Below are 12,211 nucleotides of genomic sequence, written 5' to 3' on the forward strand. Positions count from 1 at the left end.
CTATTTGTAGGGATTACACAGGATCCAAAGAGTATGACTTTTCCAATATATCAATTTTGTTCTCATTTGGAGTTTAAGAGAGGGGAGCAGAAACTGAATCATGTGAAGCTATTGGATTTGATAAAATGGTGATGATTTTTACATGAGGAGAATATATATTGTCAATTGACCTTCAGGGGAACCACTTCCTGAAGTCTCCAGAGAAGCCAGAGTTGTCTTCCCTTATTAGTCAGAGATGGTCTGACCTTTCCCTTGAGTATAATTAGATAAGGTACACATTATTTATAAAAATCACCATAGGAAAATTACATGTTATGTATAATTCATGAATATTCTATGGAGAAGCTATATATGATTTTTGACCTTATATAAAATGTTACTTTTGTACTTGGCTTTTCTTAAGTGCATTTTCAACTGGAGAATTTGTTCTATTTTGTGTTAAAAAAGTATAGTATAAAAACACACGTGTTCATTGTGATTGCGCATCCCTTTCTATATGTAGGTGTTATTATTACTCAAAGAGGAAGGAGTAAAATGGTATTACTCTGTTGGAGTCAGTGTATAATGTGTCCAGCTGTGCCTGATCAGACCCTTATGAGTTAGATCTCCCACAAGTATTTGTACAAAGTGCCAACATGAAGATTTCTCTAAAAGCACATATCTCATGTTCTTCTCAATTATTGAAATTGTGTTTTGCTCATAGACTACAGTGTTTTTGAATTGGGTATGTCAAACTTGATGTCCTATGCCAATGTCTATCTTTTTTCAAAGGTGATACTAGAGTTCTAGCATTTCTTCAGAAAGAAAACAGGGTCATATGTATATATTATGTATAGAAATAGTCATATATATTTATTTATAACTATATGTACATATACATGCATATGTTTATGCATAGGTATCTTATATGTAGTCTACATATATATTTGAAGTGTATATAACTGTATATATTATGTATTTAAATAAATATATTATGTATTTAAATAAATATTAAATAGAGTGATAGGTGCTCAAATTACTAAATTACTAAAAGACTAAAATATTTTTATTTTGGCCATAAAAGGGGTGTGCATGAATTAGATTCTATTGTCTGACTTCTATTTTAACAAAGCATATAGTTTAAACAAAAATTCCAATTTCTATCTTTCAAATATGTGTCATAAACTTATTTCCTTGTGTCTCATATCACCTCCATCACCATAGCATAATATGTCATATGGCTTCCTCAGAACGTTTTTTTTGACCCTTAACTTTGTCATGTTGGCTGACCAAATATGTTATAAATGTGGCTAAATATTGTAATGCCCATAAGTAAAGGTCAATGTCAGTGTAATTTTACATTTAGTGGATGACAAACATACTTAGAGCTCAAGTATTGACTGAATAACAAAGCATTTTTCCACATTCATCAACTTATAGTCTCCATTTGGTATAGCATTCATTTTGTTACCTGAGAACTATACCTACAAAATCATTTGAATCTAGAAACCTACCTTAGGCAACAATGATTTCATAAGGGTAGAAGATAAGACAAAAACATGAGATGATAGAGGAAGTGTGGATTAACGGCATGGTGGTCAGCAAAATAAGCTTTTTAGCAAAGACAACAAAATTAAAAAAGAGGAAAGTGATAAACAGAAAAAAATAGGATGGAGGGAACTACATAGACATCATGACTATAAATATAAATGAGATGAACTCACACATAAAAGTGAAACTAATAGAAGAATGGATTAGAGACCAGATTTGAATATAATATTTATAAGAAACATCCTTGAAATATGTTGCAAAACTATATTATTAAGGTAGCTTAATTTTTTCTTTCAAATCTAACTAAGTCTAACCATAAAATAAATAAGAAAGAATTTAAGAAAATGAGTAGAATTTTAGAAAAGTGTGTAAGGGGAAATATTATGATTATGACTTTATCTAAATTTAATTGGTCACCAGGGAATATCCCAAATAAAATACAAAAGTTGGTTTGGAAATTTTATTGTGGTTTAATTAATATAGAGGGAAGGAATTAAGAAGAAGAGAGAGAGGTAAAGGAGTATAGGGTTTCTTCTGCCTAGCCTGAGGGAGAGTTCAAAGACCTCTACCACGAGGTATTTTCAGAAGATTAGATTCTTCCTAAGAGGATAGTATTTTGGAAGGTAAGGGAGAAAGGAATCAGCCTAAACTCTGAGAGAACTCAGAGAAGATGCCTCACCTGAACTAGGTTACTAGGCTTCCCCCAGTAGTGTATCAAGGACACCGCCAAACCCAGACAATAGCTGCACTCATGCCAAGATGCCAAGATTCTCAGCACACTGCTGCCAGCCACCTCTCAGCGCAAAAAGGCCTAGAGAGGAAGTGATGTGAAATATATAGACCATTTTTACATCACTTTCCTGCATCTCACATGTACCAATGGTAGCATAAGCTTGACTTAGGACAGCCCAGGGGTCTACCAGTTGTTTCTGATTTGTCAATTGCTAGCATATATCTGTTATAGGCCATCATTCTCAATACTTAATCCTTAAGTAGGTATATAGACATTCCTGTTTTGTTAGACTAAGCAGGGTAGAGTAAATCTAAAAATCACAAGTGGCATAATAGAGACTTCTGGAGGAAATTCAATGTGAATAGAATGGTGACTATCAGCTATACATAGACTTTCACCAAATTTGATTAAGTATTAGGCATAAATACCTCAAAACAAATTCAGAAAAGCAATATTCTTTTTGGAAAAAATATAATAAAACTACATATAATGCAGACTCCTTGAGACATAGAGTAAAACATAATTGGAAATTAGATGATCTGATCCTAGAAAAATGAGTGAATGAAAGAACATGTCTGTGTGAGTGGATGTTAGAACAAGTCTGTGAAAAGATTATTTCATAGAGGATAAGAATGACAATGAAACAACATAGCAAAACATATGAGATAAAAACAAAGCAGTACTTAGGAGAAAATATATACCACCTAAATGATTACATAAGTAAAAATGAGAAAGAAGAAGCAAATGAATTAGATATTCAAGTAAAAAATAGAAAAATAAAAAAATCCTCAATTAAACACTATAATGGAAATATAAAACCCAAAGAGAGATTAAGAAAACAATTTTTTAAAATATCGAACTAATGAACAAAACTAAGATCCAGTTTTGTGAAAAACCTAACAAAATAGATAAATCATTGTTTTTATTTTAATTTAGGGAAAAAAAGAAAACCAAACACTCAGCATCAAAAAAGAAAGGGGTAAATATATCACCACTAAAGATGGCATTCAAGAGTTATTAGGATATATGTTGACAATTATATGGCAATGAAATTGAAAAATTAAGAGAAATATATGAATTTTTAGTAAAATCAATTTCTGAGAAGGAATAAAAATTAAAATATTTAAATAATTATCTTCAATAAAGAAATTTTAAAAAGCCAATAATAATAAGGTTCCTGCATGGATAGTTGGGTGGGATGAAGAAATTTTAAATGTTAGAAAGTGAACATTAAAAATTATATATACATATAATCTGAAAGAATGAAAAAAAAATAAAATAAATTCAATATATATTGTAAAAAATCCCTAGGAAAAATTCTCCAAAACCTGATGGATTTGAATGCAATTTCTACTAAATATTTAAAGAACTACTAATTCTAATGCTTTATGTCCTATATCATTGATTATAAACCTATGGCACAGTGTTAAAGATGGCCTGCAGAGAGCATTCTGAGGAAACATGGCCACAACCCCCACCCCTGGAGTTTATTAAAAGAAATACAGAGGGATTCTAGTGGAACTTCTCATTTCCCCCTCTCCACTGTGCCTGATGATATTTTTTCAGAACACCCTCCCCTCTGGCCAGTAGGGTAAGGTGGACAGTTCACAGGTGGCTGAACTAAAGGGTACCAGAGACCTGAGGCTACTCTCTTACCCCTTTCTATACTCTCTGAGGACATTCCTCTGCCTAACAGTCCAATAGGAGCATTTTCTCCCTCCCCTGTATAGGGCAATGGGGCATCAGGCCATGCCTGGAATTCAGTGGGGATGAAAGGTAGGGCATGTGGTCTCTGAGGTGGTAGGTATGGCACTTGGTCAGGGAGGTAAGATCTGGGAGGTCTTCTAAAAGGTTCTGCCATCACTGACCCATATGATGGAAAAAATTAAAGAATCTTACTAAATTCCTTCTCTAGTATTTATGGTCTGGATACCTAAACCTGGGAGAGCAAAAACAAAGAATAAAACTGTAGACAAATACTCCTAAATATTCTTGAATGAAATTAATAAAATTAAAGATGAAACAAGTATCATCATTATCTCCACAGTAATTCAATAGTAAACTACCACTGCTAGTTGTAGCACTAAGACAGGGGGATAAAACTGTGATGTGGGATTTTCAGTTTAGCCAGGCAGGAGGAAACTATGTTGTCACTCCAGAGTAAGGAAGGAAGGAAATTTATTATGCATGGATCCAGATGGGTTAGCTCCTCAGGTCTGGTCCCTGAGGCAAGGAGCTCTGGATATTGTATGCACAATCATGGAGGGTTTCCATTGGCTACATGATATATACATAATCAGGGATTTCTATGGGTTATAAACACAAAATTAAAGGGCAACTACAGGCATCAGAATATAGGCAAGTACTGAAATCAAGAGGTTTGCAGTTCAGTCAAGCAGGGAAATTACACTCCTAAATGCTGCTATAGCATTGTGTTTGTAGCAGTGTCAAGTCAGCCTGATAAAGCTAGTTCTTAGAGTATAAGGGGGCTCCCTAAAGGGGGAGATCTGGGTATTTTCCACTATAATTGAAGAAATTAGAATAAGCTACAAAGAAAAAAACTATTACTCTTTGCAGATGGCATGATAATATACTTAGAGCATGCTAGAGAAAAAAAAACTAATGGTTGAAACAACATATCGCTTTACACAAGTTTAAAGATATAAAATAAACCCATATAAATTAATAAGAATTCTCCATATTATGAACAAAACCCAAGAGAAATAGTAAAAGAAATTGTGTTTAAAATATTGCGAACTATATAAAACACTTGTGAGTCTTCTTACCAGTACAAACTTGGGAACTACATGGACATAATTAAGAGATACTTTTCACATGAATAAAGACATAAAAATGGAAAAAATAACAATTTTATGGGTAGATGAAGTAAATATAACAAAAATGAAAATTGTGCCAAAATTAATTTATTCAATTACATATCAATTAAATTATCAGGAATTATTTAATAGACATAGAATAAATTAGAACATTTTTTTTCTGTGAAAACAAGAATATTGAGAGTACCCATTAAAAAAAGTGAAGGAAAAGTTTCCTAAGAGTAAAATATTTTCCCTCTCTAACCATTTACAATGAGAGTAAAGTTCTGGCATTGTCTGTCAGCACCCATATTCTCCCATTTCTGTATTTATTTTTCTTGCCTCTTTATATTATATAATTTACCACATTCTATCTCTCCCTTCCCTTTTCTCTCAGTGCAAGCCTCTCTTTAATCCCTTGATTGATTTTTTACATGTCATTCAAATGCATACATATCATATATATACATATTGTTCTGTATCATCGCATTTACACATACCTCATATCATATATCATCATATATATCACATTATAATAATAAGATTACTTTTCCACCCTCTTTCTGAATAAATTCCTTTTATTTTCTCTACTATTGAGCATAATCTTTGAGAATTACAGAAATGCTCTTTCTATGTAGACATAGAAACATTTTTTACCTTAATGAGTCCTTTAAATTTCCTCTTTTCAATTTACCTATCCAGGCTTTTCTTGTATCTCATATTTGGCCTTCAGATATTTTTTTGTTAAGATCTGGCTTATTCCTCAGGAATGCTTGGAAATCTTCTATCTTATTGAATGATCATTATTTTCCTCTGAAAGGATATGCTCAGTTTTGCTGAATAGGTGACTCTATATTGTAAAACAAAATCTTTTGCCTTCCTAAATATCATATTGCAGTCCCTTAACATAGAAGCCACCAGGTCCTGAGTGAACCTGATTTTATTTCCATTTTATTTGAATGCTTTATTTCTGGCTGTTTGGAATATTTTTTCCTTGGCTGGGTGGCTCTTGAATGTAGCTATTATATTCCTGGAAGTTGTCATTTGAGGATTTCTTTCTGGAGGTGATCTGTGAATGCTTTCAATTTGAATTTCATTTTTTCCCAAGGATCTCTGGGCACTTATCTTTCATTTCTTGTAACATGAAATCCAAGGTTTTTTCTTCATCATGGCTTTTGGGAACTCTAATAATTCTTAGATTGCCTCTCCTAGATCTAATTTCTAGGTTTGTATTTTCAATAAGATATTTTATTTTTTCACTGTTTTTTTTAAATTCCTTTGATTCTGTTTTATTGTTTCTTGATTTCTCATGAAATCATTAGTTTCTAGATGGTTAATTCTGATTTTAAAGACCTAGTTTTCCTCTGTCAGTTTTTGTTCTCTTTTTTCAATTGGCTCATTTCTTCTTCTATCATTTTAATTTCTCTTACCCACTTTTCCTCTACCTCACTTAATTGATTTTTGAAGTCTATTTGAGTTTTCCCAGACTCTGTGTCTAATCCATATTTTTCCTTTGGACTTTGTTTGAGTTCTGTGTCTGCACCTTGATCTTTGTCTCCATAAAATTCTTTAGAATTAGGTGCATTTTTTGGTTGTCTGCTCATTTTTCCTATCTAATTATAGGTAAGCTATATTTTCTGGAAAGTTGGGGGTACTCTCTTAAACTTTGGTCCTTCCTTGATGCTATTTTTGGCTCATTTTCTGGGTTGTTACCAGCTTATCAGATGGTCTGGGGGCTGAGAACTCTGAGAGTCCCCTCCCTATGCTGATTCAATTGACCTGTGAGATTCTGTTACCTTAAAGACTTTCCTCAGGGTTGTGTGTAAGCTGTTGATCTCAGTCTGAGCTTTATTAGATCAGGGGTGGATCAAATTCTAGCCCCAGACTTATGCTCAAGTTTTGGGTCTCAAGGTGTTTTTGATTCAATCAGGCACACCCTTGATTGCCCTGTCCTGGAGCTCCACCCTTAGTTTTTGGCAAAAATATCCCAAGGAGCCTCTGTCTGAGAACTGAGTCCTCACCCCGAATAGTGGGTTATGTCCTCATCTCATGTCTGGGATTCCTGGATTCACTCTGGGCTTGCATGGATTGGCCCCTTCAGCCCAGATTGCCCTGCACTGTGACTCTGGACTTCTCCATAAGTTTGAAATTTCAAAGGATGTGAGTTGGCTTGTACTACTATTTGCCCTGGCAGGATCTTATGTCTGACTTAGGGCTAATGTTCTGAACCCATGAGAGCAGATGTGGGATGTGGTGAGGCCAGGGGTTGGGGTTTGCTCTTGGCTTGCTCTTCACTCATTGTTATGCCTCCTGATAGCTTTGCTCCCCTTTCCTCAGTCCCAGGGATTGTCTCTGTCTACATTTTGGGATTTTCTTTTTTTTTTTTTGAAGGCTGTTTCACTCTGTCTCCTTGTTAGTTCTTTCACTCCTGTATTTGTTTGGTGGTGATATTTTAGTCTTGGTCAGAGAGGATTTTCATGGAAAAATGGCACTTCTATTCTAGTTACTCCTCTATCTTGTCTCTACCCTCTACCCTACCCCAGAAGTGCCCCTTGCATACTTTGAAAAGTGTCTGAGTTTATCATGGCTTATCAGGCCAGCCATTAATCTTTCAAATAGGTCAGAATTCAACAGATAGAGAAATGTAGGCAATGTCAAATAGCTTATGAAGCTTAGATTTTTCTAGAAATCATTGGCTAGGAAATATAAGTTGACTTAAGTAGGTTTTCAGTATTTCTTTTCCCTTATTTGGGGACCTAGTTTACTTAACCTAGAAATATTTGAATAGAATTTGATCTCTTGGAGAGAAAGGGACCAATTAGAGAAAAGAAGGATAGAGAGATAAAGAGACAGAAAGAGTAATTGAAAGAGTTAGGAAAGGTGGGTGGTGGTGCACAAGAAGAAAAATAAAAGTAATAACCCTAAAAATAATTATCCCCATTTTGGCTGTTATCTGTTCAAATATAGCAAATAATTATTAGGCTTGGCCTAAATATTCTACTGTTCTCTTGAGTATTGTGGAAGATACAAGGTTTAGATATGGTTAATTTGACTTTCTAGTTCTCATGGCATGCAAAGTTTCATTGGTGAATAATGGGGATTATTATAATCTGGGGATTGAGGCCCAGAGTAAACTTTGAAATTCTGGCCAGGATAAATAACAAGGAAAGAGTTACAAAATTTAAAAGATAATGAGGCAAATTAGCAGTTATTCTATTGAAAATTATAATAATACCTTACTACTTTTCTTAAGGACAACAAACTTACATGCAAGCTTAATGATTTTTTTTGCTATTTCCAGAATTGTCACCCATGGGTTGGTGTCTCAAAGGAACAAGTCTATTAAGATCAAGGCATCCTTTGGGTTCAAACTTTTAAAATCATGAATTGTGAACAGACATAGTTAAGCTTCTTTTGAATAATCAAACAATAGACACAATTAGTTCAAAACAAATGCATTTAGTGGGATATCATCAAAAGAACAAAAGCAACAAATTATCACTGAAGATTGCAATATACTTTTCAATAACTGTGCATAAAATCAGGGAGGGAAATGAGAAGAACCAGAATAAACTCAGAGTGGGGTGGTTATTTGGGAACATCTTTGGTCCTAGTCAACTCAATTATTTCATAAATGAGGGCCCTCTTGTCTCTCATATTCATTGGGAATGATGAAGCTATTCCTCCTAGGTACAAACTCTCTACTGATAAGGTCACTCATCTAAGGGTTTCCAGTCCTGTCTTTTTTTTCAAAGAAACTCCCAACAACAAAAGCTCATATTTTCCTCATTTATAGAATATATAACATATCTGATCTATCCTTTGTACCAATTCACTGGACCAATTCTCACCCAGATATATCTTTTTGTTTTCTAAATTTGGCAGATTTTTGTCAGATACAATACCATTAAAAGTTGAGAGAGCAGAGAGTAGATATTAATGAAATTCACAAAACCCTTCATTCCTCAAATGGAATTTTCTTTTATTGCTGGATCCTTTTTCAAATGTCAGAACTCAGATCTCTCAGGATTGTCTACAGAATTTATTAGTCATCGGTTTCTCTTTTTTTTTAAAGACCACCAAGGGATGATGGTTGGATGTTCTGTTATTCCATCAAACTTGATGAAAGAACTTTTTATTTCATAGTGACTTAAAAGTTTAGACCCAAATGTCCATTTTATTTAAGGCCTTAAGACCTCATTTTCTTTGCAATTTACCCTCTCATTCTCTAAAATTATCACCTGACCCAGTGGTAAATTAAATTATTAGGAATCCTCTGAAAAATCCCAACTTCCTTCTCCACAATGTGTGGAGTGAAAATCTAGGAGATCTGTACTCTAAATAAGTACAGAGCAGGTTATGGAGGAAGAGGGATGAGAGGTAGGGGTAGGGAAAGAGCAAAAGCCCAGAGGCTTCTCAGAGAAACAAGTGCCCACATAAAGAGAGAACTGATTCCAATTCATAAGGAAAAGTCAATACAGAGAATATCACATTATTAAAAATATTTCATAATCACCCTGCTTCATATGCTGGCTTCCTGGGAACATCCTTCAAATTAACAATTTAGGAACAGTGAAAGTTCAGTGTTACAATATTTTTTTCTACAAAATACTTCAATCTAGGACCATTTATACCATGTCAGTCAGTCAGACAAAGGAGGGAGGGAGTTATTCTTTACTCAAGAAGAACTTGGGTTATGAGTTTCTCAGGAAGACGGAAGAGGGGGACATTCAGAGGTGAAGAGCCCAGAGGATCTATGAGAGGAGGGGAAAGGGGAGAGGGTAGCAGATTTTGAAACTACAAGAGTTTATTTCTAAGCACTTTGGAAGAGGATATATCTTCCCCTTATTCAAAGGAATCACCATTTTCCCCTTCCCAAGAGATCTAACTCTTCTTATTACTAGAGTTACAAGGGTATTTCATTTTGGGGATATTACTATTACTAAGAAGAGAAGGGCAACTAAGTTGTATTTTAAATTGGACCTCTTTACCCTTAAGGATATTGGGGTACAGTCCAAATGTTATTCTCAGAATTACACACTTCATCTCACCCCAAAGCTCACCCCAAACAACAAGAAAAAGGTAGAAAAGAAAGAATTGGCAAAGGATTCAGGAAAGAATATTGTTCACTGACAGTTTAAGGAAATCTTTATGAAGAAGGTAACAGTTGAATTTTGGAATCTAAACAGTTTTTCAACACCACAGAAAGTCATTCATTCCAGATACAAAAGATAATAGGCTTAATGACATGGAGAAGAGAAGCCAATATTTCAGTTTTATGGAGACTACTTCTACAACTATAGTGGTATATAGAAATAACTGTTTTATCCATGAGACTAATGCATTTTCTTCCCATTTCTCTGCCAACTGTAAGCATTTGTAGTTGATCTGTACCGAGTTGATTATTAAATACAGGCCTCAGGTTTTCTCATATATCTATCTAATACTTTAGGTGGATGATTTCTTCATTGAGTAAAATAATTTATTGCTTAAGCTTGATATATTGATTTCCCAATTGAGTAGACAAAACATCCACTATTACTTTACTTTTAAAATTCCTATTTTGTTTTGGTGTATGTAGAACACTATAATCATACATTCATTTACACATTAATGTTCTCAAATCTTAATACTTCCTTCTTGGGGGAAAATTACTGTTTTGATTATCCTACAGATTGCAATTTTGATTTTTGTGTTTCTCAGACTATAGATTATGGGGTTCATGAATGGAGGCAAAATTGTATAGATCATCGAAATCAAAAGATTCTGAATTGGTGATGTGTCTGATAAGGGACCTAGGACTGTGACCACACCAACAAGAACAAATAATAGGAAGATAATCAACTGAGGGGAACAGGTAGACAAAGCTTTATAGCGTCCTTCCACAGAGGGCATTTTAAGTACAGTAGAGAAAATATAAGTATAGGATATAATTAAAAAACCAAAGCAGAATAACACTAAAGTTGAACTAATGGCAAGGAGCACATACTCAGTATCACGAACCTCAGAGGATGAGACCTTCAAAACATGAGGGATATCACAAAAAAACTGTTGGATCACATTTGATCCTGAGAAAGGTAAGCGGAACATGTTCCCTGTATGTATAGCTGAATAGACACACCCAGTGAGCCATGAACTGGTTACCACCAAAACACATCGGGTTGGTGTCATGATTACTCCATAGTACAGGGGTTGACAGATTGCCACAAAGCGATCATAGGACATGGCAACAAGCAAAGCAACCTCTGTTGTTGCAAATAAAATAAAGAAAAATATCTGAAAAGCACAACCAAGTAAAGAAATTATTTGATTGTCTGTCAGGGAATTCACAATGAATTTGGGAAGAGTGACTGAGATACAGCCAATATCCAACAATGATAAGTTGCACAGAAAAAAGTACATTGGAGAGTGAAGGTGTGGATCAGTGACAATGGCAGCAATAGTGAGAAAATTACCCATCAGGGTTGCCATATAAATCAATAGGAATAATATAGCATGTAAGACCTGCAACTCCTGGATGCTGGAATACTCCATAAGGAGGAATTCCATGATGATAGTGAAATTACCCATGTTTACTTGTGTCCCATAATTCATCTTGAAATAACATCAGTGGTGGATACAAGGTTCTAAAAGAAGAGAGAAAATTAAAACACCTAAATACAGAGAAAGTTAAGGAACTATTCATTCACAGTATCCATGTCAGCCAAATTTAAAGATCTGAATTAATGCCATGTTGGTAGTAGAACTGACAATGCTAAACATGGACACCTTGTCCTAGAGCAGATACCTGTTTACTCTAGAAAGCTTTTAAAGATATATAAATATGTGTCCAAATGCATAAGAAAATAACAGATGTATATCAGTACCAGTGCATAACAATTAGCCAGCTCAGTTTTGACAATATATTTTTCCCAAAGATATAAAAGAAGTATTGAGTAGCTTACTTCATAAAGGGAATGTGTTTTTAGCTCAATGGAGTTCTCAGAGGCTTTGAAAATTTGAGTTCAGAAAATGATTCAGAGCAAATCACAGCAAATCACAGATCTGGAGTCTGAGTTAACTCATCAATGGGATTCTTTGGAAGAAATCATACTTAAGTATAATAGGAAACTACTTAAATTTGCATTTTCCC

At 34.3% G+C, this 12,211-nt stretch overlaps 1 protein-coding gene across 1 annotated transcript; it reads right to left on the minus strand.

Moving 5' to 3' along the window:
- Positions 1–10,698: 10,698 nt before the first annotated feature.
- Positions 10,699–11,649, minus strand: LOC100028699 (olfactory receptor 14I1-like). The gene has a single exon (XM_001378631.3). The coding sequence runs from the start codon at positions 11,647–11,649 to the stop codon at positions 10,699–10,701; it is 951 nt and encodes a 316-aa protein (XP_001378668.3).
- Between the last annotated feature and the right edge of the window lie 562 nt (positions 11,650–12,211).

This window comes from Monodelphis domestica, chromosome 6 (assembly GCF_027887165.1).
Source record: "Monodelphis domestica isolate mMonDom1 chromosome 6, mMonDom1.pri, whole genome shotgun sequence".
In the NCBI taxonomy this organism is placed as follows: Eukaryota; Metazoa; Chordata; class Mammalia; order Didelphimorphia; family Didelphidae; genus Monodelphis; species Monodelphis domestica.

What these genes read in the sequence shown, in the direction of transcription:
- LOC100028699 (XM_001378631.3), bottom strand. Translation starts at nt 11,649, where the DNA reads ATGGGTAATTTCACTATCATCATGGAATTCCTCCTTATGGAGTATTCC.